General features: G+C 39.3%; 1 protein-coding gene across 2 annotated transcripts in view; it reads left to right on the top strand.

Moving 5' to 3' along the window:
• Positions 1-24,134, top strand: part of AP2B1 (adaptor related protein complex 2 subunit beta 1) — a 130,419-nt gene that overhangs the window by 6,865 nt on the left and 99,420 nt on the right. For both annotated transcript variants that reach the window (XM_055320854.1, XM_055320846.1), the window contains exons 3-5: positions 5,887-5,992; positions 12,800-12,935; positions 13,989-14,234. In XM_055320854.1, the coding sequence (XP_055176829.1) occupies positions 5,887-5,992; positions 12,800-12,935; positions 13,989-14,234 (488 nt within the window). The remainder of the gene's footprint in view (positions 1-5,886; positions 5,993-12,799; positions 12,936-13,988; positions 14,235-24,134) is intronic.

Genomic DNA, 24,134 nt, shown 5'->3' with positions numbered 1-24,134 from the left:
AGACATAGGGCTGTGATGCACATTATTTTGATTTGAAGGTTCTATTATGGTAAAATGATGAACTCCAACTTTGATCCATTGAAGATTGGTAGATCTGGGGAAGGCAGAAGAGGAAAAAGCAGAACATTCATTCTTTTTTTTTTTTTTTCTTGAAAATAACTTTATAACAAAGACTATTAATATAGATTGTGCAAAAGTGAAAATGCAAGTTTTCTTTCACTCTGTTTCTGTTCCTGAGGTGAACTCAGGGTGTATCCTTAGTCTTTTTCTGTGCATATAAATGCAGGTATTAATCCATATGATTAGTTTTTTATCTTTTTTTTTTTTTTTTTTAAGATTTTGCTTATTTATTCATGAGAGACAGAGAGAGAGGGAGGCAAGCAGAGACACAGGCAGAGGGAGAAGCAAGATCTATGCAGAGAGCCTAATGTGGGACTTGATCCTGGGACTCAAGGATCATGCCCGGGGCCAAAGGCAGGCACTAAACTGCTGAGCCACCGGAGATCCCCAATAGTTTTTTATCTTTAACAAAAAGGGACATGTAACAGTACATAGAAACTTGATTATTTTATATCCTTCCAGATAGATCTACCTCATTCTTTGTTTGGGCTTTATATAGATAATTTTTTGTTGTTGTTGTTGTTAAGATTTTATTTGAGAGAGAGTGAGAACAAGCAGGGAAGAGGGACAGAAGGAGAGAGAGAAAAGAAGATCCCTCTTCCCTTACTGAGCAGGGAGCCAGATATGGGGCTTGATCACTGGACCTGGAGATCATTACTCGAGCCGAAGACAGATGCTTAACTGACTGAGCCACCCAGGCGCCCCCAAATACATTCTTTGTTCTTAAAACAGGGAACCTCTAGAGTCAATTCCAGGATTTTTAAGTCACAGACTGGATTACTTGAAAATAGCTTTGAATTTATTGACATCATTGTCTTTGTCATCAGAAATACAATACTGGTTTACAGGGTGCCTGGGTGGCTCAGTCATTTGAGCATCCAACTATTACTTTTGGCTCAAGTCTTGATCTTGGGGTCATGAGCTTGCCCTGCATCAGCCTCTGTGCTGATTGTGGAATCTGCTTAAGATTCTTTCCCTCTCCCTTTTGTGGCGTGCATGTGTTTTGTATTTAGCAGTCTTATATTTACTTAAGTATTCTGGGCATGACACCAACTGTCATTCCTCTTACTCTCTAACAAGTTTCCTTCTCAGATGGATCTTTTCACCTCCCTTCCAGAGGCTGAAATATGATATTAGTGGATTATAACCCTTGAAAAATACATATATACACACACACACACACACACACATAAATTATAGAATTGATTCAGGCAAGAGTTATCAGTGAATGCTAAAATGACTAGCAGGTGAAAGTTTGATGAGAAACAAACAGGATGTTTAAATAGTCTCAAAGTTTCCTTTCACAAATTAATTATAAAGGAAAAAATAACTTTACAATGCCAGAACCTATTTATTCCCTTAACCAAGTCTTCAATGTTAACATCATCAGTAATGGGACACATTAGCATTATTTGTCTCTGATGTCATGTACTGAGAAGAACATAACATCCCCTAAGAATTACGCCTATCAAAATGCATAATCTCAGAGTATAATCATGAGGGAACACCCATAACATGCCCAAACTGAGGGCATTCTATAAAATAACTGCCCGATAGCTTTAAAAAATCGTATCATGGGGATCCCTGGGTGGCGCAGCGCTTTAGCGCCTGCCTTTGGCCCGGGGCGCGATCCTGGAGACCCGGGATCAAATCCCACGTCGGGCTCCCGGTGCATGGAGCCTGCTTCTCCCTCTGCCTATGTCTCTGCCTCTCTCTCTCTCTCTGTGTGTGTGTGTGACTATCATAAATAAAAATTAAAAAAAAAATCATATCATGAAAGACAAAGGCCGAAGAACTGTTTCAGTTTAAAGAAGACTCAAGAGGGCAGCCCCCGTGGCGCAGCGGTTTAGTGCCGCCTGCAGCCTGGGGTGTGATCCTGGAGACCTGGGATTGAGTCCCACGTCGGGGTCCCTGCATGGAGCCTGCTTCTCCCTCTGCCTGTGTCTCTGCCTCTCTCTCTCTCTCTCCCTCTCCCTCCCTTTCCCTCTCCCTCTCCCTCCCTCTCCCTCTCCCTCCCTCCCCCTCCCTCTCTCTGTGTGTGTGTGTGTCTATGAATAAATGAATAAAATCTTTATTTTTTTTTTATTTTTTTTTAAATCTTTTTATTTTTATTTATTTATTTATGATAGTCACACACAGAGAGAGAGAGAGAGAGAGAGAGGAGAGAGAGAGAAGCAGGCTCCATGCATCGGGAGCCCGATGTGGGATTCGATCCCGGGTCGCCAGGATCGCGCCCTGGGCCAAAGGCAGGCGCCAAACCGCTGCGCCACCCAGGGATCCCGAATAAAATCTTTAAAAAAAAAAAAGGACTCAAGAGACATGACAATAAATCTACATTTGACCCTGGATTGGATCCTGGCCTAAAGGGGATGGTGGTAAAATTGCTATGAAGGACATTATCAAAACCTGCAGCTAATAAAGGAGAATATATGAGCAACCTGGCTGGCTTAGTTGGTGGAGCATACAACTCTTGATCTTGGAGTCATGAGTTTGAGTCCCACATTGAGTGTAGAGATTACTCAAACTCTTTAAAAAAAAAAAAAAAATAGGAGGGCACACTGTGGTGCCCTGGAGTGAGCAAAGAGCACCAAAACATTTTCTAGAAAGTGCAAACATACCTGTCCTATTCTGGGCATTTGGAGTTACATAGGGTAAACAAGTTCTTCTATTACAATATGGAAAACTCACATAGTGAGTTTCTTCTTTTTATCAGCTAGCTACTAGTCAGTGGCTTTCAACCTTGTCTAACATTGGAATTATCCAGGTAAATGTAAAACAATACTAATTAAGTCCTTGCAACTGAGATACCCTGATTTCATTGTTCTGGGATATGGCCTGGGTGTGGGATTTTTTTTAAAGATCCCCACCTTTCTCTCATCTGTAGCCAAGATTGAGAACCATGTTAGCTGCTAGCCATGTTTGGTAGATTTGATTAGGGGGTGGAGGAAAGGAAAAATGTAAGAATTTAATAAAGTTATGAGTATGAGATACCATGTCTCACTTGTTGCACTCTTTGGCTCCTACCAGCTTCTTCCCTATCTTCCTTATTTACACTTCAGAAAAACCATTAACCTTGCTTGTCATTCATTGTCAGCTTTTCTTTTTTGATTCTCTGAAATAGTACTTCTTCTGTTAACATTTTGTGTGCTTTGATGACCAAGATGTCTATGACATAAAAAGGTGTTATTTATTTATTTATTATTTTTAAAAAGGTGTCATTTAAAAACTCACCTAACTCGGGGCGCTTGGGTGGTTCAGTCGGTTAAGCATCTGATTCTTGGTTTTGGCTCAAGTCATGATTTCAGGGTTGTGGGGTTGAGCCCTGATCATCGGGCTCTACACTCAGGGAGTCTGCTTGAGAGTCTCTCCCTCTTTTTTTTCCCCCTTCTTCCTCTAAAATAAATATATCTTTAATAATAATAATAGTAATAATAATAATAATAATAAAAGGAACATCACCTAACTCTTCAAACCTTCTCTTATAATGAGTCCTGGTAACTCTTTTTCATTCAGGTATTTGTAAAAGTTTAAGACCTGCAGATTGAATCACAGCTGGTAAATACCGTATTATAAAAAATGGATATGGGCAGCCCCGGTGACGCAGCAGTTTAGCGCCACCTGCAGTCCAGGGAATGATCCTGGAGACCCTGGATCGAGTCCCACGTCAGGCTCTCTGCATGGAGCCTGCTTCTCCCTTTGCCTGTGTCTCTCCCTCTCATTCTCTCTCTGTGTCTCTATGAATAAATAAATAAAATCTTAAAAAAAAATGGATAGACTGTGTTCCTTCTACTTCCTGCAACACCCACCAGAACTGCCACTGGAGCATATTCCTTAAGGTTATGCTAGAATTGGAATAGTTTCAGTTACATCCTGTTTTAATTCTTCAGCTCCTGGCTGCTGTTCACAGTTCAGACTTTTGAAACCCTGCTGCTTGTCCTTTACTGTTCCTAGAAGTAAATGATGGGATCCCTAAGAGCTAGATTTGGCAGCAGAGGACTTGATGGAGAGGAGAATGACTCTCAAGGGCCCAGCTTTTCTGGCTATGCTATTTTTGCAGTTGTTGATTAAATAAAACTGATTTTTGTAACTTTAATTTGTTTGCCTTGTTGGCAGTGGTTATTGACATAACAACAGGCTTTTTTAGTGCTCGACATCTGTGTTTCTTACCAGTTTCATCCTTCCCATATAAAGGATTTAGCAGATTCCATAGTTTGCTGTCCCCACTGTTTCTATGCTGGTGAATGAGATCTGGTTAAAATGAACATCAAGCGGAGTCATAAACATGGCAGTATTGTTGAAGAGTTTAAGGGTATAGATGGAAGGTTGAACTGAAAGTAGCCAGCTTTTTTTTTTTTTTTTTTATGGGCTTAGTGGTGTATTTTCTTTTTTATTTTGTTTTTCTTTTTAATTTTGTTTATTTATTCATGAGAGATACACAGAGAGGCAGAGACACAGGCAGAGGGAGAAGCAGGCTCCATGTAGGGAGCCCGATGTGGGACTCGATCCCGGGACTCCAGGATCACGCCCCGGGCCGAAGGCAGGCACCAAACCGCTGAGCCACCTGGGCTGCCCTCTTCTTTCTTTAAAACCAGTTGAGGACTATTACCTTCTTTTCTTTAAAAAAAATTTTTTTTTTGCAAAGATTTTATTTGGGAGAAAGAGCAAGTGCACAAGCAGGGGGAAGGAGCAGAGGGAGAAGCAGACTCTCTGTTGAGCAGGGAGCCAGATGTGGGGCTTGATCCCAGGACCCTGAGATCATGACCTGAGCCGAAGGCAGATGCTTAACTGACTGAGCCACCCAGGTACCCTATTACCTTCTTTTCTTTCAGCTCCAGCTTTCTGAAGATAGGTGAGCCTGGTCCTTAAGATAGTGATGACAGACAGCCCTGGCATTTCACAGTGCAGGGCCTGAGCACTCATTCAAGATTGTGCCTTTAAAAATGACTCTGGTTTGTACCATTCTTGAAGCTTCAAGATTATATTTTTTTGTTAGATCGATTGAATAGGATGGAGCCTTGAAGCCCATTAACTTCTTAAAGTGCTAATTAGAGCAGGGATTCTCAGGTCTGGTTGTGTGTTAGAATCACTTGGAGGAACTTTAAAAAATAGGAATGTATGAGTTCTCCTTGACAGGCTGATTTATTTGGTCCAGAGTAGAATCTTAGAATTGTTATTTTTATAAATACCTCCCAGGTAATATTACTGTGTGGCCCACGTTGGAAACCTCTGGATTCAGCAGTCCGGAGACAAGTTCTAAGGGCAGCTCTGTCATGAACTCGCTTTGTGATCTTTGAGCCTCAGTTCTTTTTTTTTTTTTTTTTTTTTTTCTTTTTTTTTTTTTTGAAGTTGAGCTTGAGTGAATGAATGTGGATACCTGGAGTCTCTTTGGTTTGAAAACAGATTTGTGAACCTGTTTTGTACCTACATTTATTTTTTCCTTGGGACCTTGAAATTCTGATGGAAGATCATCACTCAGCTGCCATTCCCTCCCTATTGTAGTAAGATATCATGAGATATGTTTTTTCCCCCACTCCTGTACTTCCTAAGATCTGGATTGCACCTTCCTCTCTGGCCATAACCTCAAAGATGGTATCTTTATCAATGGGTCAAATAATCTTCTATGGATTTGAATTGTACCTGTCCTGTAATTTTTAAATTCTCTTTAGTTGCTGCCCTGCCTCTGGTCAGCTGTCATTTATTACAGAGTGTAGTATTTTGTTCTAGTTTTCTGGTCTTTGGATCTCACCAGTTTGCTCTCTTTTGTAGGAGAAATCTTTGAATTAAAGGCTGAACTCAATAATGAAAAGAAAGAAAAGAGGAAGGAGGCTGTGAAGAAAGTGATTGCTGCCATGACTGTGGGGAAGGACGTTAGGTAAGGGTAATCACTCCTGCTGTTGGTCACTTTTGACCCATACCCTGTTTGTGGTTTTACTACTTTTCATTTAACTTTCGTAATTGTAGAATCTATAAGAATGGGCTTGTCCCACTGAAAGACCATGAGGAAGTATATTTGCTTTTACATTAACACCATGACTTACATTTTTCTGAAGAATGAAACCAGTTTGATTTTGTTGCATAGAGATCTAGCATAAAACCTCCTGAGAACTGGCACAGTTATAGACCTGCTGCTGAAGTAGTTTTAGAAGATAGAAGTGTACTGAGAAGCAGAAGCTCATATGTTCTTTAATCGGTTCAAGCTAGTGTCCTTAACTCTACAATGGTAGAATCAGTTGCTGAATTCAAGATGAAAATCGATGTTAACAAAGTCCATTGTGTCTTTTCTCCCCACCTCTGTAATTCAGCCAGACCATTTGGAAATAGGTACGGATTATCCACAGGCCCCCAAGGATTCACAGGATCCTTTCTGGGGGATTTGTGAGGTCAAAGCTATTCTTATACATAGTATTATTTGCTTTTTTCACTGTGTTGACATTTGCATTACTGGTGCCTTAATGTGAATCAGAGTAGCAGTGTCAAACTGTAACAGTAGTTGTTGTATTTGTCACCACTAATACTTGCAGGAAAAAAGGGCAGTTTCACTTAAGACTACTCTTCATGAAGCATTTAGAATTTATTTTATTAAGCTTTGAACCTTGAGTACAGATCATTTTAATATATGATAAAGTAGGAGTTATCCATAAAGCTCTTCTGTGGCATAGCAAAGTGTGATAGTTGACTTGGAAAAAAGCCCTTGCACAATTGTTTGAAATGGGAACACCATTTTTTTTTTTATGGGAACACCATTTTTAAATGAAAGAATGATTGACAGACAAATTATAGTTAATCAGACTTCAGTATTTGGGGACATTTTCTCAAAAACGAACAAAGTGAACCTGTCACTTTTAGAGAAAAAAATTTGACAGTAGATACATTTCGAGCTTTAAAGTAAAAATTAGATTGTTGGAAAACTTGTATCTTGCAACATGAGCTTGACAGCTTCCCAGTAATTACAGACTTCTCTAATGAGCTTGGTGGTGAAATTAGTGAATGTATTATTTTCTGTTATATAGATTGTATCATCATTGGGAAGATCTGCCTAAACTCAACCAATATTTTCCAAATGACCAATGCATATATCACAAAATTATGGGTAAAAGATCCATTCAAAATAAGTGACAAATGAATAGATTTTAATGCAGTCAATTATTAAAAGTTTGATATGGTTTCAGATTCCACATAGCAACTTTTTTTTTTAAGATTTACTTATTTATTTTTTTATTTTATTTTATTTTATTTTTTTTAGGATTTTACTTATTTATTCATGAGAGACAGAGAGAGAGAGAGGCAGAGATACAGGCAGAGGGAGAAGCAGGCTCCATGCAGGGAGCCCGATATGGGACTCGATCCTCAGTCTCCAGGATCAGGCCCTGGGCTGAAGGCGGCGCTAAACCACTGAGCCACCCGGGCTGCCCCAAGATTTACTTATTTTAAAGAGAGGAAGAGAGCATGAATGTGCAAGCAGGGAAGAGACAGAGGGAGAGAATCTCAAGCAGACTTTCCACTGAGCACAGAGCCTGATACAGGTCTTGATTCCATGGTCTTGAGATCATGACCTGAGGTGACAGGTGATCATGACCTAAAGCAGACAGTTAACCCACTGAGCCACCCAGGCACCCCTACAACTAACTTTTATGGAACTACCATTTGTGAACTGAAAAAGAAAAGAAAAAGAAAAACAAAGTATTTATCTAGCTTTAATGTATCAAGGAATATCCAGTTAAAATGAAAAAAACCGTTAAAATACTCCTCCCTTGGGTGTCTGGGTGCCTCAGTTAAGTGTCTACCTTTGGCTCAGGTCATGATCCTAGGGTCCTGAGATCGAATCCTGAATTGGGCTCCCTGCTCAGCAGGTGTCTGCTTCTCCCTCTCCTTCTTCCCCTCCCCCCTGTTCATAGCGCTCTCTCTCTCTCTCTCAAATAAAAAAAAAAAATTCCTCCCTTTTCCAATTAATATATGTATATGATTTTCTTATACTTCAATTAAAACAGTATTCTACAGCAGGTTGAATGCAGGGGCAAATATGAAGATGGAGCTATCTTTGCTTAAACTAGACATTAAGAGATTTGCAAAAATGAAAAACATTTTTTTTAAAAGATTTTATTATTCATGAGAGACAGAGAGAGGAATGGCAGAGACACAGATCAGAGGGAGAAGCAAGCTTCCTGCAGGGAACCAGATGTGGGACTCGATCCCGGACCCCAGGATCACACCCTGAGCCAAAAGCAGGTGCTCAACCACTGAGCCACCCAGGTGTACCAATGTCATCTTAATTATTATTTATTTATTTAAGATTTTATTTATTTATTCATGAGAGACACACAGAAAGAGAGAGAGAGAGAGACAGGCAGAGGGAGAAGCAGGCTCTATGCAGGGAACCCGACGTGGGACTCGATCCCGGGTCTCGATCCTGGGTTTCCAGGATCAGGCCCTGGGCTGAAGGCAGTGCTAAACCACTGGGCCACCCGAGCTGCCGTCATCTTAATTTTTAAAAGATAAAAAATTTTTGCAATAAAATGTTTGTTAATATGAAATGCATTTATTATTGTTTTTTAAATATTTTATTTATTCATGAGAGACAGAGAGAGGCAGAGACATAGGCAGAGGGAGAAGCAGACTCCTCAAGAGGAGCCCGATACAGGACTGGATCCTGGACCCCGTGATCACGCCCTGAGCCAAAGGCAGACGTTCAACCACTGAGCCACCTTGACATCCCACGTTTATTATTTTAAATGGATCGGTGTTTTAAAATATTTCTCAGTTTTAATTCCTGATACCATAAAATATCAGAAGGTATAACCCACATGAACAAAAACTCTTTGGGATCTCAATAATTTTTAGAGTGTAAAGGGTTTCCTGAGACGAGGAAGGTGAGAGCAGCTTCCTCAACCAGATCAGGGGCCCAGGTTGAAACCGTGGCAGTCAGAGACTCCGATATCTTCTTGTGCTTCAGGTGTTGCTGCTCTGAGGTGGTTTTTGTTACTGGAGTTGTTTGTTAGCATATACACATTTAGTTCTTAACCTGCTGTTCTGTGACCGTCTGTCTCAGAGGTTGGTAGACTTTTTCTGGGAAGGGCAAGAGAGGAAATACTTTAGGTGTAGCAATCCAAGAGGCAAAAAAAAAGTGGAAGATATTATATAGGCAATTATATAACAAAAGAGCAACCAATTTACCACAATTTGTTGATGAAACCTAAGTATAATAATTTCCTACTACAAATCTAATGAGAAGATAGAATTCTTTTGCGGGGGGGGGGCATAATGTTTTGTTTAACTGGGGTCCAAAGTAAATATTCTCTATCATTAAATCATTAAATGTCCATCTAAAAACCACTTTGAGCTTATGGCTCATGCAAAACTAGTGGTGGGCTGTATTTCGTGCACAGGCTATAGTTTTCCTACTCTGGATCAATCTAGTCCCTGGTGGGCTATTTTTGCCAAGGAATAAATGTAGCATGAGAACATCAGTACTGATGAACTGGTAAGTCAACATACTTGATTAGTGGGCTTTGTGTTCTCACCAAGATTACTTCTATAACCTAGAAAAGTTAAACCTCTTTGAGTTTCCTTTTGTATGCTTGGTAAATACTAGTTAATCTGTTAATTGCTAATGATTTATTTTGTGCTTATGCTATCCCACATATCATAATTTAAAAGGATAGTAGATGTTTTTTTAGCCTTCACTGCACTTACTATGTAGTTGAGGAGACCCAAAATTTGAAAAATTAGGGGATAATAAAATACAGTTTTGTGATTAGGTACTAGAATGTGTACATTAAAGGCAATAGGAGTTCTGCAAAGGGGAGATCCAAGTAAATAGGAATAGTTGAGGAACACTTCTTGTAGGAGATGGGATTTGTACTGGGCCTAGATAGCTCAAAGGAACAGAATAAATAGAGATTAGGTATTCGTAGATGATCACATTTCAGTTACTTGCAAGTAACTTCAAGTTCAGTGCTCTGTGGTAGAAATACAATGCGAACCACATACATAATTTTACATTTTCTGATAGCCAAGTTTGAAAAAGGAAAATATAGATGAAGTTAATTTTAATAATATATTTTATTTAATGCGGTACATCCAAAGTATCATTTCAGCATGAAATAAATTTAATGAGGTGTTTTATGTTGTATTTTTCATACTAAATATTCAAGATCTAATGTGTGTTTTATATATACATCACATTTCGGTTCAGATTGGTCACATTGCCAGTGAGCTACACATGACTAGTGGCTACCATAGTAGAAAGTTGAGGTTTCTAGCTTTATAGGTTGGTACTTAACAGTTTTTACCTCTAGAACTTGTTCTTGATCAAGATCTTGATCTTGTGCAGGTTGTTGGAATTGTTCAGGATCTTACATTTGCTAATGTGTCACATTTATTACCAGTTTTACAGTTGTTTTGCCCATGAGTTACTCTAGGAAATGGTAAGACATTCATTTTGGGGGAGTGTAATGTTTATTGAATACATGTGCATGAAACTACATTAGGTATGTACACTCAGGTTAAATGACATTTAGAGCAGAAGTCATTGGTTTGTTGGAGATATGGTGGATTCTTTGACTTTGCAAAACATCTTCCTATTTGTAAATAACTTTCTGCTTATTTTGTGTGTGTACAGGAGCCATTACCATGTGACTAGTTATTTCAGTCATTCTCTTTCCTGTAGAAATATATTGATGTTTGCTTTTTCTGTACTTGTAGTAAGCTGTTAAGTTCTTAAAATTCAGGGGCTCCTGGATGGCCCAGTAAGTTAAGCATCTGACTCTTGGTTTCAGCTCCAGTCATGATCTCAGGGTTGTGAGGTCAAGCTCCACCTAAGGCTCAGAGTCTACTTGGGATTCTTTCTCCTTCTCTCTTTGCCCCTCCCACTCGTGCTTGTGCCTGTTCTCTCTTTCTCTCTCTCTCTCTCTCTCTCTCTCTCAAATAAATTTTTAAAAAAGTATTTAAAATTTATGTAGTACTTTGATAAAGCCTAGGAGGAAGGTTAATTACCAGTCTCTCCTAAAAAATTATAGTTAACGTGTACTTGAAAAAAAACCAGCTTATATTTTAAAATCAAATAAATTCATTCCTTCCAAGCTAATGATTTGGAGGCCATTCCAAAATAAAGCCACTGTTTGGCTTTATAAGAGTATAGGAAATCATGAAATGACTTGAACTTTGGAAAAGTGTAAGCTTTTATATCTGAGGACACTGAAATTTTCATTTGTCTGAGTTTGTAATATTAAGAATAAATTCTAGAAGGGAATCAAGACTTCTTAGAAAAATGACTGGTTTCAGTTTTGAGATTAGAAATGTACAAAGAAATCTTGGTTAGTGAATCGTGTCCTACCAGAAAGTGAGGAGGCTGATGAAAATGCAGGATTACATCACAGGAACTCAGAAGCTAGCTGAGTAAGTTCCCACTGCCCAAGGATAGAATATGAACATTAAAAAGGTAGCAGCCATAGTGCTTCGAACCTGCAATATGTAGAATTACTGTTAATTTCTGTGTGTGATAAAGATTGTGCTTTTAAAAAACAAGATTCCAAAAAAATAAATAAATAATAATAAAAAACAAGATTCCTAAAGATATGCCCTAAAATATGTATGAAATTACATAATGTCTAGGATTTGGTTAAAAATAATCCAGACTGGGGCTCCTGGGTGTAGCTCAGGCGGTTAAGTGTGCAATTCTTGATCTCAGCTCAGGTCCTGATCTCAGGGTCATGAGTTCAAGTCCTATGTTGGGAAAAAAATCCAGAGCAACTAGGTGGGATAGGGACAGGGGAAGGGATATTGGATTGAGGACATGTATAAAACAAGATTGGACATGTATTAATGCTTCTTTGCAGCTGGGTGATGGATACATTGGGTTCATTATATTGCTCTACTTTTTTTTTTTTTTAAGATTTTTTTATTTATTCATGAGAGACACAGAGAGAGAGACAGAGACACAGGCAGAGGGAGAAGCAGGCTCCATGCAGGGAGCCTGACATGGGACATGATCCCGGGTCTCCAGGATCAGGCCCTGGGCTAAAGGTGACGCTAAACTGCTGAGCCACCGGGCTGCCCATATTGCTCTATTTTGTTAGAAAATTTGCTGGGACGCCTGGGTGGCTCAGCGTTTGAGCATCTGCTTTTGTCTCAGGGCGTGATCCCGGGATCCGGGATCGAGTCCCACATCGGGCTCCCTGCGAGGAGCCTGCTTCTCCCTCTACCTGTGTCTCTGCCTCCCTCTCTCTCTCGGTGTTTCTCATGAATAAATAAATAAACTTAAAAAATTTTTTTTTGCTAACAATGAAAAGTTTCTTAAATCTATTTTATTTTTTATTTTTATTTTTTTTAAAGATTTATTTATGATAGACATAGAGAGGCAGAGACATAGGAGGAGGGAGAAGCAGGCTCCATGCTGGGAACCCAACGTGGGACTCGATCCCAGGACTCCAGGATCGCGCCCTGGGCCAAAGGCAGGCGCTAAACTGCTGAGCCACCCAGGGATCCCCTTAAATCTATTTCAGAGATCTTCTTGGGTCTTGTACTACAGTTTCCTTAGAAATTGAGATCAGTGTTAATTGTTATCACTGTGGGGACATACTTCTTTGCATCAGATCACTTTGTAAAGGCTATTTCTCCATATTCTATCGAATAGCTTGGCACCAACATCTATTCATTTTCCTTTTCTTTTTTCTCTTCTCAGCTCTCTTTTTCCAGATGTAGTAAACTGTATGCAAACCGACAACCTGGAATTAAAGAAGCTTGTTTATCTCTATTTGATGAACTATGCCAAGAGTCAGCCAGACATGGCCATCATGGCTGTCAACAGCTTTGTGAAGGTAACATTTCCACCCCTAGGAACTCAAGACCAGTCTCGTCTACCTCAAGTAGGCTTTTCAGAAAAGTATTGTTTGATGTAGGTAATGTCTGCATTGCAAATAAGCAACCTCTGTTGCAAAAGAGAGCCTCTAGAGAAGTACTGGCAGTGACTAAGAGTGTTCAGGTTTTTAAGCATTCTTTATGCCAGCATTCGTCATCCAGTTCAGACCATATGGAGAGCCTTCTGTTAGCTGGTTTTGGTGCATCCTTGCCAGATGGGAGAAGAAAGCCAGAAGAAACCTTCCCAGGCTGACAAAGGTTAGGCGTATCATTGAAGTTTCAGTAACACTGAAATTAAAGTAATTTTTAATTTTTAATTTTAATTTTTAAATTACATATTTCAGGCACCCCAACCCATGACCAATCTTATTTATTCTCCCTATACATGCTTTCCTGACTCCCACTCCTCCTAATGGATAATTTTAAAGCAGATTCCAAACATAAAGATGAAAAATCATTTCATCCTTGTAAGATCTCCTTTTAAGATTTATTCATTTGAGAGAGCAAGAAAGTGAATGCATGTGCAGGGTGGGGGATATTTGCAGACTGACTTGGGAGTGGTACACGTTTTTCCAATTCCTTATTTTTTTCCTGTTGTTAAGGCACATCCAGTAACAGCCATGGTGATGGTAGTACCAGCTGACTTCTGCCTCACCATGGAATGAATACTACTGGGCATTTCTTCATTGTGTTTGTAAAATAGTTAAATGAATTCCTAACCTAAACTCTTAAATAGGCAATTAAGATTTGTACTTAGGAAACAATAGTATGGGGGATTAGTGTCTGATACAGAGTGTAACTGGAAGCTTACATAAAGGAAATGTTCTTCTGAGGCTTGTATAAACTAGACTGTTTACTTTTTAATCACCATGTATACCTGTAGTTGTCAATGATTTTTTTCTTTTTTTCTTCTTCCTCTTCCTCTTTTTTTTCTTCTCTCTCTCTCTCTCTCTCTCTTTCTCTTTCTCTTTCTTTCTCTCTTTCTCTCTTTCTCTCTTTCTCTTTCTTTTTAGGATTGTGAAGATCCCAATCCTCTAATTCGGGCCTTGGCAGTCAGGACCATGGGGTGCATCCGGGTGGACAAGATTACAGAATATCTCTGTGAGCCTCTACGCAAGTGCTTAAAGGATGAAGATCCCTATGTTCGGAAAACAGCAGCAGTTTGTGTGGCAAAACTCCATGATATCAATGCCCAAATGGTGGAAGATCAGGGATTTCTGGATTCTCTGCGGGATCTCATAGCAGATTCAAATCCAATGGTAATAAGCTTCTGCTTTTATAGAGAGCAGTACTTAAAATGCATCCCTTTAAAAAGAATGTTTATTTTTTTAAGATTATTTATTTCTTTATTCATGAGAGACACAGAGAGAGACAGAGGCAGAGACACAGGCAGAGGGAGAAGCAGACTCCATGCAGGAAGCCCAATATGGGACTCCATCCCGGGTCTCCAAGATCACGCCCTGGGCTGAAGATGGCGCTAAACCTCTGAGCCACCGAGGCTTCCCTAAAAAGCATGTTTATTTTTATTTTTAAATTTTTTAAAGATTTATTTATTTATTTATTCATGATAGACCTAGAGAGAGGCAGAGACACAGGTAGAGGGGGAAACAGGCTCCATGCCGGGAGCCTGGCGCAGGACTCGGTCCCGGGACTCCAGGATCATGCCTGGGCCAAAGGCAGGCGCCAAACTGCTGAGCCACCCAGGGATCCCCTAAAAAGCATATTTAAAACAAATCTTGTCTCTGGGGTATTGAAACAGATTAGATATGAGAAACATGAATTCTGTGTGTCCCTCAGATTATGTCTCACACAGTAGTTGTTTTCTCAAGTGAAAACCAAGTGCTACTAAAATACAGGGGTCTTAAAGCAAACATTTGTATCATACCTACCCCTGTGTTTGCTCAGAAACCTTGGCTCTTTAATAATTTTTTAAGAGTTTTACCTTAAATTTATATATATTTTATTCATTCATGAGAGACACACACAGAGAGGCAGAAACATCGGCAGAGGAGAAACAGGCTCCCTGCAGGCAGCCTGATGCAGAACTGTATCCTAGGACCCCAGGATCACATCCTGAACCGAAGGCAGATGCTCAATCACTGACCCACACAGACGTCCCTATATCAGTTTTTTTTAAAGATTATTTCTTCAGACGTTTGTGGTCTTTTCTGGTGTGGAAGTAGAAACAAAGTTTTATTTATTGCCTAATTATTGTAATGCATTCTTATACAGGAAAATTCTAAGACAAAATTCTTTTCGACAATTAATATTCTAAGTGTTTGGCAGCTAGAACATAACACTTTAAAGTTTGAGGACCTTTTATTTCTCTTACTAATATTTTTAACTTTGTCCATATAATGAAGGGGAGAAAGTCCCAAGTGGTATGTTGACTCTGCTAGTAACTGGAGCTCATTTGAATGGAGTGATTGATTACTAGGTGCCATTATTGAGAAGATGGAGGAATAAGGCCTCCCCTTTTTGCCTAATGCACTCTTTACTTGGAGGTGAATAACTTTGAGTTAATCACTGAATAACCTCTGAATGCTTTCTTTGCTGTTGAACTTTTTGAAATAGAGTTGGAATTTGCCTTGAAATAGACATTGTCTCTTACTTGCAAATCATGTGCTCAGTTCTCTGCTTTAATATTTCATCTGGTTCATCTTATTCTTTGAGTAGCCTTGGCTTTTATTATCTTTCAAGTTTAGCATCAAGGTCAAGGGATGAAGAAAACCACGTTTTGTTTTGTTTTGTTTTAAGGTACTATGGTACCTATCATTAGGAATCTTTTAGCCATGGGATGCCTGGGTGGCTCAGCGATTGAGCGCCTGCCTTTGGCCCAGGGTGTGATCCTGGAGTCCGGGGATGGAGTCCCGCATCGGGCTCCCTGCATGGAGCCTGCTTCTCTTTCTGCCTGTGTCTCTGCCTCTCTCTCCCTCTGTGTCTCTCATGAATAAATAAATAAAAATCTTAAAAAAAAAAAAATCTTGTAGCCACCTTCCAGGCACAGAAGCTGATGCAGGTGTGTATGTGCTTAAACCCTGACTTCTTATAGGTATCACCACCAGCATTAGAAGATTCAACCTTTCTTTTTTTCCCTCGAGTAAGACCATGTGGCACATTTTATTTTTAATTCCATAAGGAAAGATACAGGGCATTAGTATCTATTTTATAGAATGTTTAGCTGGTCCCAAGTTGTGTTTTGGTGTTGCTTTTGAGTCACTCTTACCCTGAGCCACTGTCTTTGAAATTTTCTACTTGAGGACAAAAGAGAAGATAATAAGTGTTTGGGCTCCATGCTCCAGGTTTCAGGCTTCCAAATAAACAGGATATCATGCAATCCATGGAAACTTGTTAAATACCCAGTGGGGCTAACAATGTGCAGTGGAGTGAGGTGAAAATGAATTATAACTCATATAGGTAATTCCAGTTTAGGGAGAAAAAGGCATCTTTGCAATAATGTAAATTTCTTGAAATAGAACCTGTAAAATTAGATGGTCAGGGATAGGGGCTAACTGATGGTTTAATAAAGAATTTTTGTTCGTTTGTTTGGTACCCAAGCGCTTAGATTTTTGTCCAGTTGAGAGGATGGAAGGATTCTGGAACAAGCCTAATTTGACCTATTTTAAGTTTTTTTTTGTGGAGGAGGGACTGGTTTTTGTCCCGCCCACCATATTCTCAAGTAATATATATGTTTATACATATGTTTATTTTTTATTATTGGAATTTTCAAACGTATTCAAACTTAGAGTGACTAAATGAAAACAATAGATAAATAAAATGAGCCCATTTATCATCATCTGTTGTCCCCTGTTTCATACTTACACATATGTGATTTAAACAGGCAACACATCAATGGGTCTCTTTGAATGTAATAAAACACTATAATAAACTATAATACTCTTAAAATTTCTTAACCTGTTTTTACAAATCAGGAGGTGATTTGGAGAGATTTTCACAATTATCTTTGAGAAAACTTTAGAGAAAATTTAAGATTACTTGGTAGATTTTGAGAAACTTTCAGGAATGACTTATTTTACTGTCTTTATTGTTGATTTTTCTAGAGCACATATCAGCATTATTGTTGGACCTATTGCCCTCCAAATAGAAAATATTTCTGATTCTTGTCAGATTTTTCAGTAGCAGAATTTTCCCGATATTGTTTCCCTAGTATTGTTCCACCGAGCTCTAGCAAAGCTTTCACCGAGCTCTAGCAAAGTGTACAGAGTGCAAAATTTAAGGTGGTACTCACATTTAGGCATCACCTCTATACCTGCACAAGCCTGAAAGTGGAATGCCTCCTTAAATTTGTGCCTTGATTGCCCTACTCTTGCCCTGGCCTTAGATTCAAATCGATTTTTGAGCTCTTCATGCTTGTTTTAGTAAAGAACTGAAAAACTTGGGTTAAAATATACATGCCTGCTTTTGATCTTGAACCTGTACTCTTCATCTCTACTGTATATCCTGCTTTTTACCAAAAAGCCTTACCACTGGCATTTAGACCACTGATTTTCCTTTTTTTATCAGCCGGGTCAAATGCTGTTGATAGGAAACAGATGAGTGCATGAAAGTACAGTAGCTCAAACACCTGAGAAATTCCTAAGGTTTCTGATGACCAGGTGTCATTAGGAAAAAGGGAATTAATTAATTAATTTATTTATTTATTAAATATTTTATTTATTCATTCATGAGAGACACACACACACAGAGAGAGAGAGGCAGAGACACAGGCAGAGGGAGAAGCAGGCTCCATGCAGGGAGCCCGAAGTGGGACTCAATCCTGGGTCTCCAGGATCACACCCTGGGCTGAAGGTGGCACTAAACCGCTGAGCCACCTGGGCTGCCCTGAAAAAGGGAATTTAAATGTAATTGCGTACTATGCCAGATAGATGCTTTTAGGTATATTACATAGTTCTCATATCTTCCCAGTGAAGTGGAGGGTATTCCATGTTAGAGATCAAAAAATGTCCGCTCAGGCCATTTTGCCAAAATCAGACAGCTGGTAACGTAGCCAGGATCTTGACCTAGTTCTGAATCCCAATACCCATTACTGGTCACTGCCTTCATGGATGTATGTATGTATGTGACAGGGTGTAGGTGTGTATATTTACACATATACCTGTAGAACAGTTGATTTTCTTGAAATGGTTAAGATTTTGAACATATGGAAGTCTTTATCTGTCTTACTATGGAAATGCTGTCCTCTTACTGTGATGATGGGCATGAGTCCTCTCTTCCTGCTCGTGGAGTAATTTTGCCCCACTTTTGCAGTTGTTCCGCATGGTGGCAGCACTGAACCAGCAAGAATCTCTCACAAAACTTAAAATGAACATTTCCAGAGGGTTCTGCCTTGGGAATTTTCTTAGTGCGTTTCAGGTCATCGTACATGTGAGAGCACTAGAACACCTGCAGAAGTGACTTTGAAATCTGAGAGTAAAATGTTGATCAAGATCTGAATTTTTTGCAGGTTATTTTGATCTTCAGGCTGATTCCTGGGGCTACTGTACCTTGATGCAAGTGATAGAACTTTAGTGTGTTCTCATTCTCCTTCTGTGGGGAATCACGCCTCATTTTCCTGCAGTTATACCCTTTATACCAGTTAGAGCAGACTTTCAGTCAAATACTATTTAAAGGAGAAAAGGTAGGCTTTGAAGTAAAAACATTTTTTGTTAAAATCTAGCTCAACTTCCTTGTTGTTTCCTCTTCTGCTGAATGAGGGGAACCATTGTAGAAAAGTGTTGGGAGTATTTATTGAGCTGTTGCATAAGAAGCATGTATTCAGGTACTTGGCTCATGGGAGCCCGAGAGTAATGGCTCCTGCTGGGTAATCATGAAGTAGACATTAGGCAAATGTTAACATTATTGCTACAATAGTAGCTTCAAATGTCCTGAGTCCTTTGATAGCTGTACAAATTCATACAGTACAATCTACTTTGAGAGAATTAGAGCCAAATTTATTTTCAGACACAGATTTTATTATTCGTTATTTTGAAAGTTAACCTGTATTCAGAATGAGAAACCACTTTGGAGCTACAGAAAAATAGCTCCCACATTTCTTCACAGATGTCAGAATTTTTTTAACTTCCACTAAGTGTATATACAAAAAAAAAAAAGGACTTTTGGGTGATAGTGACTATTCTGTAGCATTTTGCCCACAAATTAGGATTTTCCTTTATATTTATATATATATTTTTTCTTCTAAGGCATTTGAGGCATTCTGACTTCAGTTAACATATTCATGACAGAGTCTGCTGCTCCAGAGACTGACTCAACAGCCCCACCGGGCAGTTTGCTTTAGTGTGTGAACTCTGTTCTCCTGAGACCTGTTGGCCTACGGACTTTGCCCCTTTGATTTCTATCTTCCAAGCCTTCTCAGTTCTGCTTCCATTACTCAGAGAGCTGCCCCTTGGAAGCCTCTCTTCCACTGCTCTGCCTCCCACCAAAGCACAAATTACTAAATAAGTAAAAAACCTGTTTTTATTTGTTGAGTGTTCTGAACAAGTCGTATATTCTCAGAATAGCCTCAGTTTGTCCCACAGTAGCATTTAGCAAAGGTTCTGGCTAAAACCACTAGCTTCTTTTAATTGGAACTGATTCTGGAAAGTTGTTTTATAAAAACTAACCTCTTCTCAGAAAATGTATTTTAACTGTGTGCTAGCCAGCTGTTGGTTTTTAAGCCTTCTAGGAACTTCCCTGGTATAATCTGAAACCAGCCCCCTTGAATTGGAAGGCAGAGAGATGAAAGAGGTGGAATACTACAGATCAGTAGATGGCACTTCTAATAAGCAAAGAGAACTTACAAGGCTTGTCTTGGGTGGCAGCAGGACAGTGTGGATGCCTGGCACCTGCCTGTCAAATCTTAAAGAGTTTATAAAGAGGCCCTAACTGGCTTCCGTCATGTATACCATGCAGGTGAAAGTAATGGAACCTCGTTCTAAGGATGGGCATAGGATGAGAAACCTCTAAGGGCTGGGTTCCAGCTCACAGGTCATTTGGCAGTCACATCTTTTCAGTGATCATCCCCAACACCAGCATGTGGAAGCAGCGTAGTATTATGGCAGTGGTTGTCAACTGGGAGCAGTGTTGCTTCCTAGGGGACATCTGGCAATATGCAATATGTGGAAACACTTTTTTGGTTGTCACAACTAATGGGAGGGGTGCTTTAAACATTCTACAATGTACAGGACAGCCCCTTATAGCAAATGGTCACCCATCCCCAAATTTAGTAGTGCTAAGTTGCAAAAATTTGGATTATGGAAATAGCATGTGGCCTTCTGGGCCAGAGTGGCTGCTCACTAGAAACGTGGCCTTGAGCAAGTTATTTAAAATGAGCTTCAGTTTCCTCATCTGCAGAATGAATGTAATGATGCCTGTTTTACCAATTATTTTGAATACGAAGGAGTAATTTAAAATAGTGCCTGATATTTGGTAAATAACTATTGAGGAACAGAGCTAACATTGCATACTTTCTGATCATTATAATTTTTTTAATTTAGGACTTAGAAAGTTGTGGTTTGTCATCAGTCTGAGATGATACATATTGAAAAACTCAAGTCTCTAGATGACTTTGTAAATGTGAGGATTTTTATCAGAATATAAATGATGTTGGGACGCCTGGGTGGCTCAGTGGTTGAGTGTCTGCCTTTGGCTCAGGGCGTGATCCTGGATCAAGTCCTGCATTGGGCTCTCTGTGGGAAGCCTGCTTCTCCCTCTACCTATGTCTCTGTCTCTCTCTCCCTGATGAATAAATAAATAAATCTTAAAAAAAAAACATAAATGATGTCCTGTGGGCTATGTTAAATTTTCTATTAAAGATAGATCTAGAACACATAGAAATACTTAATGACCTCACTTAATTTACTACTTTATATGACTTGTTATTCCCAAATGTATATTAATAAGTAAGATATACATTTCATATATATTAAAGTAAAATCTCATACATAAATGAGAAATGCGTAATGCTCTTCATGCCAAAAGTCCATAAAGGAGTTCTAGAGCTTGGTACAGTATTAGGCATGTGTGAAAGTGTCAGTATGTGGTAGGCACTTAATAACCAGTAATGTGGGAGGTAATATATGCAGTCTGTCTGGGTTCTCCCAAGTGAGTAATGTTATATTTGGTACTAATGGAGGATCTACTGTTAATTTCTGCAGGAATGGAGTAAGTAGACTCATTGCTTGGATATGAGGCTGACTGCCCAGCTCTAGAATTTCCCTTATCCATCTGAATGCTTTTTTGTTTCTCCTTACAAGGGAACCAAATGTTTTTGTTTTCCTTTATAATAAACTCTGGAAATCTTTCTGTAATTCTCACTTCTTTTGAAAAATTCATTATCAATTTTTATTTTATCAGTTATTACCAACTTACAGGTTTGTTTTTTTTTTTAAGATTGTATTTATTTATTCATGAGAGACACAGAGAGGCAGAGACACAGGCAGAAGGAAAAGCAGTCTCCTTGCAGGAAGCCTGATGTGGGACTCAGTCCCAGGACTCCAGGATCACTCCCTGAGCCCAAGGCAGGCGCTCAACCACTGAGCCACCCAGGCATCCCCAGGGTTTTTTAATAAGCTCATTTGTGGAGGAATAATTCTAGATTTACAGAAAAGTTGCAAAGATAGTACAGAAAGTTTGCATATACTCTTCACTCAGTTTCACTTCATGTTAACATCTTACATAACCATGGCACATTTGTTCAAAACTAAAAATTAGCATTGGTACATTATTATTAACTAAAGTACAGATTTTATTTGAACTTCACCTGTTTTAACACAAATGTCCTTTTGCTATTCTAGGATTCAGTCCAAAATACCAAATTGCATTTAATCAGTTGACTCACTCTGTATGAAAAGTTTCTAAAAAACAGAAAAGTTCTTTGTAATTATGAGATGGTATTTTCCCCTCAGTACCATATAACATAGTGGTTAGACTCTTGAGTCAAAAAGACTTTGGTTTGTATCCTGGTTCTGTCATTTCTCAGCTCCCTAAGCTTCTTAGTATCCTCATGTACAAAGTGGAAGTAGTAAATAATCCTTCTATCAAAGGATTGTTGTGAACATTGAAGGATAGAGGGCTTGCATAGCACTTAATCTTGACCATGGTAGAGATGAAGCCCTTTATAAGATAATTGCCATTTATGGTCCATATTGTATAGTCATTATGGAGTTGGATATTAATAATTTTAGAAGGGTTAATCTTTTTTTTTTTTAAAGATTTATTTATTTATTTATTCATGACAGACACAGAGATTGAGAGAGAGGCCGAGACACAGGAGGAGGGAGAAGCGGGCTCCATGCCGGGAGCCTGACGCGGGACTCGATCCCGGGACTCCAGGATCGCGCTCTGAGCCAAAGGCAGGCGCCAGACCGCTGAGCCACCCAGGGATCCCCAGAAGGGTTAATCTTTCAATTGCAAACTTATTTTTAAAAGATTTAATTTTTTAATATATGTTATTTAAAGGTAGACATTGTATTTTAGGGTAATTTTTTTAAGCAATATAGTATTTATAATATTACAAAATACATTACATTATAATGAGATAATAGATTATATAAAGGATATGTACATGTTATAAAACTATCAAACCAACTGAAGGAATGATGAAATTATTCAGCATATATTTATCTTTCAGACAGTAGGCTGTGAGATGAGATTAGGGGAAAGCACACAGCTTAGTGGTATGCTCCATACTTGCCTTGCTTACTGAATGTTCTTTACTCATTTACAATATTATATAAAGAAAACATTTCTTAAGATATGGTTTAAAAAGGCAGCACACGGGCAGCCCGGGTGGCTCAGCGTTTTAGCGCTGCCTTTGGCCCCGGGCGTGATCCTGGAGATCCAGGATGGAGACCCACGTTGGGCTCTCTGGATGGAGCCCACTTCTCCCTCTGTCTGTGACTCTGTGCCTCTCTGTGAGTCTCTCATGAATAAATAAACAAAATGCCAAAAAAAGACAGCACAATAATTGGTTACTTTTTTGCCTCAGTGCTGTAACAGAAGAGCAGAGAGGAGATTGGGTGGCTCATACACAGATTTCTCAAGGTGCTAGAGGCTGTTGTCCATGGCCCAAGCACCTGCAGATTTGGTGTCTGGTGGAAGCCCACTTCCTGGTTCAGAGCTGCTTTCTTCTTGTGTCTCCCACATGGCAGCTCTGTGGACTGGGTTATTTTTTATAAGGGCGAAAATCCCATTCGTGAGAGCTAAACCTTCGTGACCTCATCACCTCTTTAGGGTAATTCTGATGGCGGTTTACCCACAAATGAACCTAGGTATAATTACAGTGTTACTTACTGCATCATTGCAGAATTACTTTTAGAAGATAATTATTCAAGGATATACCTTTAAAGCAGTTTTCATCAGCAACTTCTTGAAAATTGGATCTCTTGTACATAGTGTCCCAAAAGATCACAGCTCATTCCTTTCTTAGTGTCCCCTTTAAGATGATCTCAAGGCGTTTACTGTGGCAAAGAATTACTTTACTCTCAAAAAGGATAACAAGGGGCACCTGGGTGGCTCAGTCAGTTAAGCATCTGCCTTTGGTTCAGGTCATGATCTCAGTATCCTGGGATGGAGTCTGGCATGGGCATTGGGCTTCCTGCTCAGCGGGGAGCCTGCTTCTCCCTCCAGCGGCTCTCCCTGGTTGTGCTCTTTCCCAAATAAGTGATTAAAAAATCTTAAAAAAAAAAAAAGGCTAATAAGTGGTATAATAATAGATTTTTTGTTTTGTTCATGCTGCAGCTTGCTCTGGTGTAATTTTAGGGTCTGTGGGCCAAGTAACTGGTTATTAGTGCCTTTTGTCTGCTTATAAATATCTACTTGTAGTGTCTTGACTTTGAGAATACTTGCATTTTTCTCAGGCCATAATTTTTTTTTTTAAGATTTTATTTATTCATGAGAGACACACAGAGACATAGGCAGAAGGAGAAGCAGACTCCCTATAGGAGCCTGATGCAGAACTCTGTCCCAGGATCCTGGAATCATTACCTGAGCCAAAGGCAGATGCTCAACCACTGAGCCACCCAGGTGCCCCTGCAGACCACATCTTAAATCACTTTAAGTAATGAATTTTACTGAGTCTTATTCATAAACTTTGTTACCATGTATTCAGACCTTCTGGTCATAGTGAGCTGTGTTGACAACTTCCTTATTCCTGGGAAGAT

The sequence above is a fragment of the Nyctereutes procyonoides genome, unplaced genomic scaffold (assembly GCF_905146905.1).
Source record: "Nyctereutes procyonoides isolate TBG_1078 unplaced genomic scaffold, NYPRO_anot_genome, whole genome shotgun sequence".
Lineage (NCBI taxonomy): Eukaryota > Metazoa > Chordata > Mammalia > Carnivora > Canidae > Nyctereutes > Nyctereutes procyonoides.
Note: the sequence above shows the minus strand (reverse complement) of the source record. Positions and strands in the feature narration are given on the sequence as shown.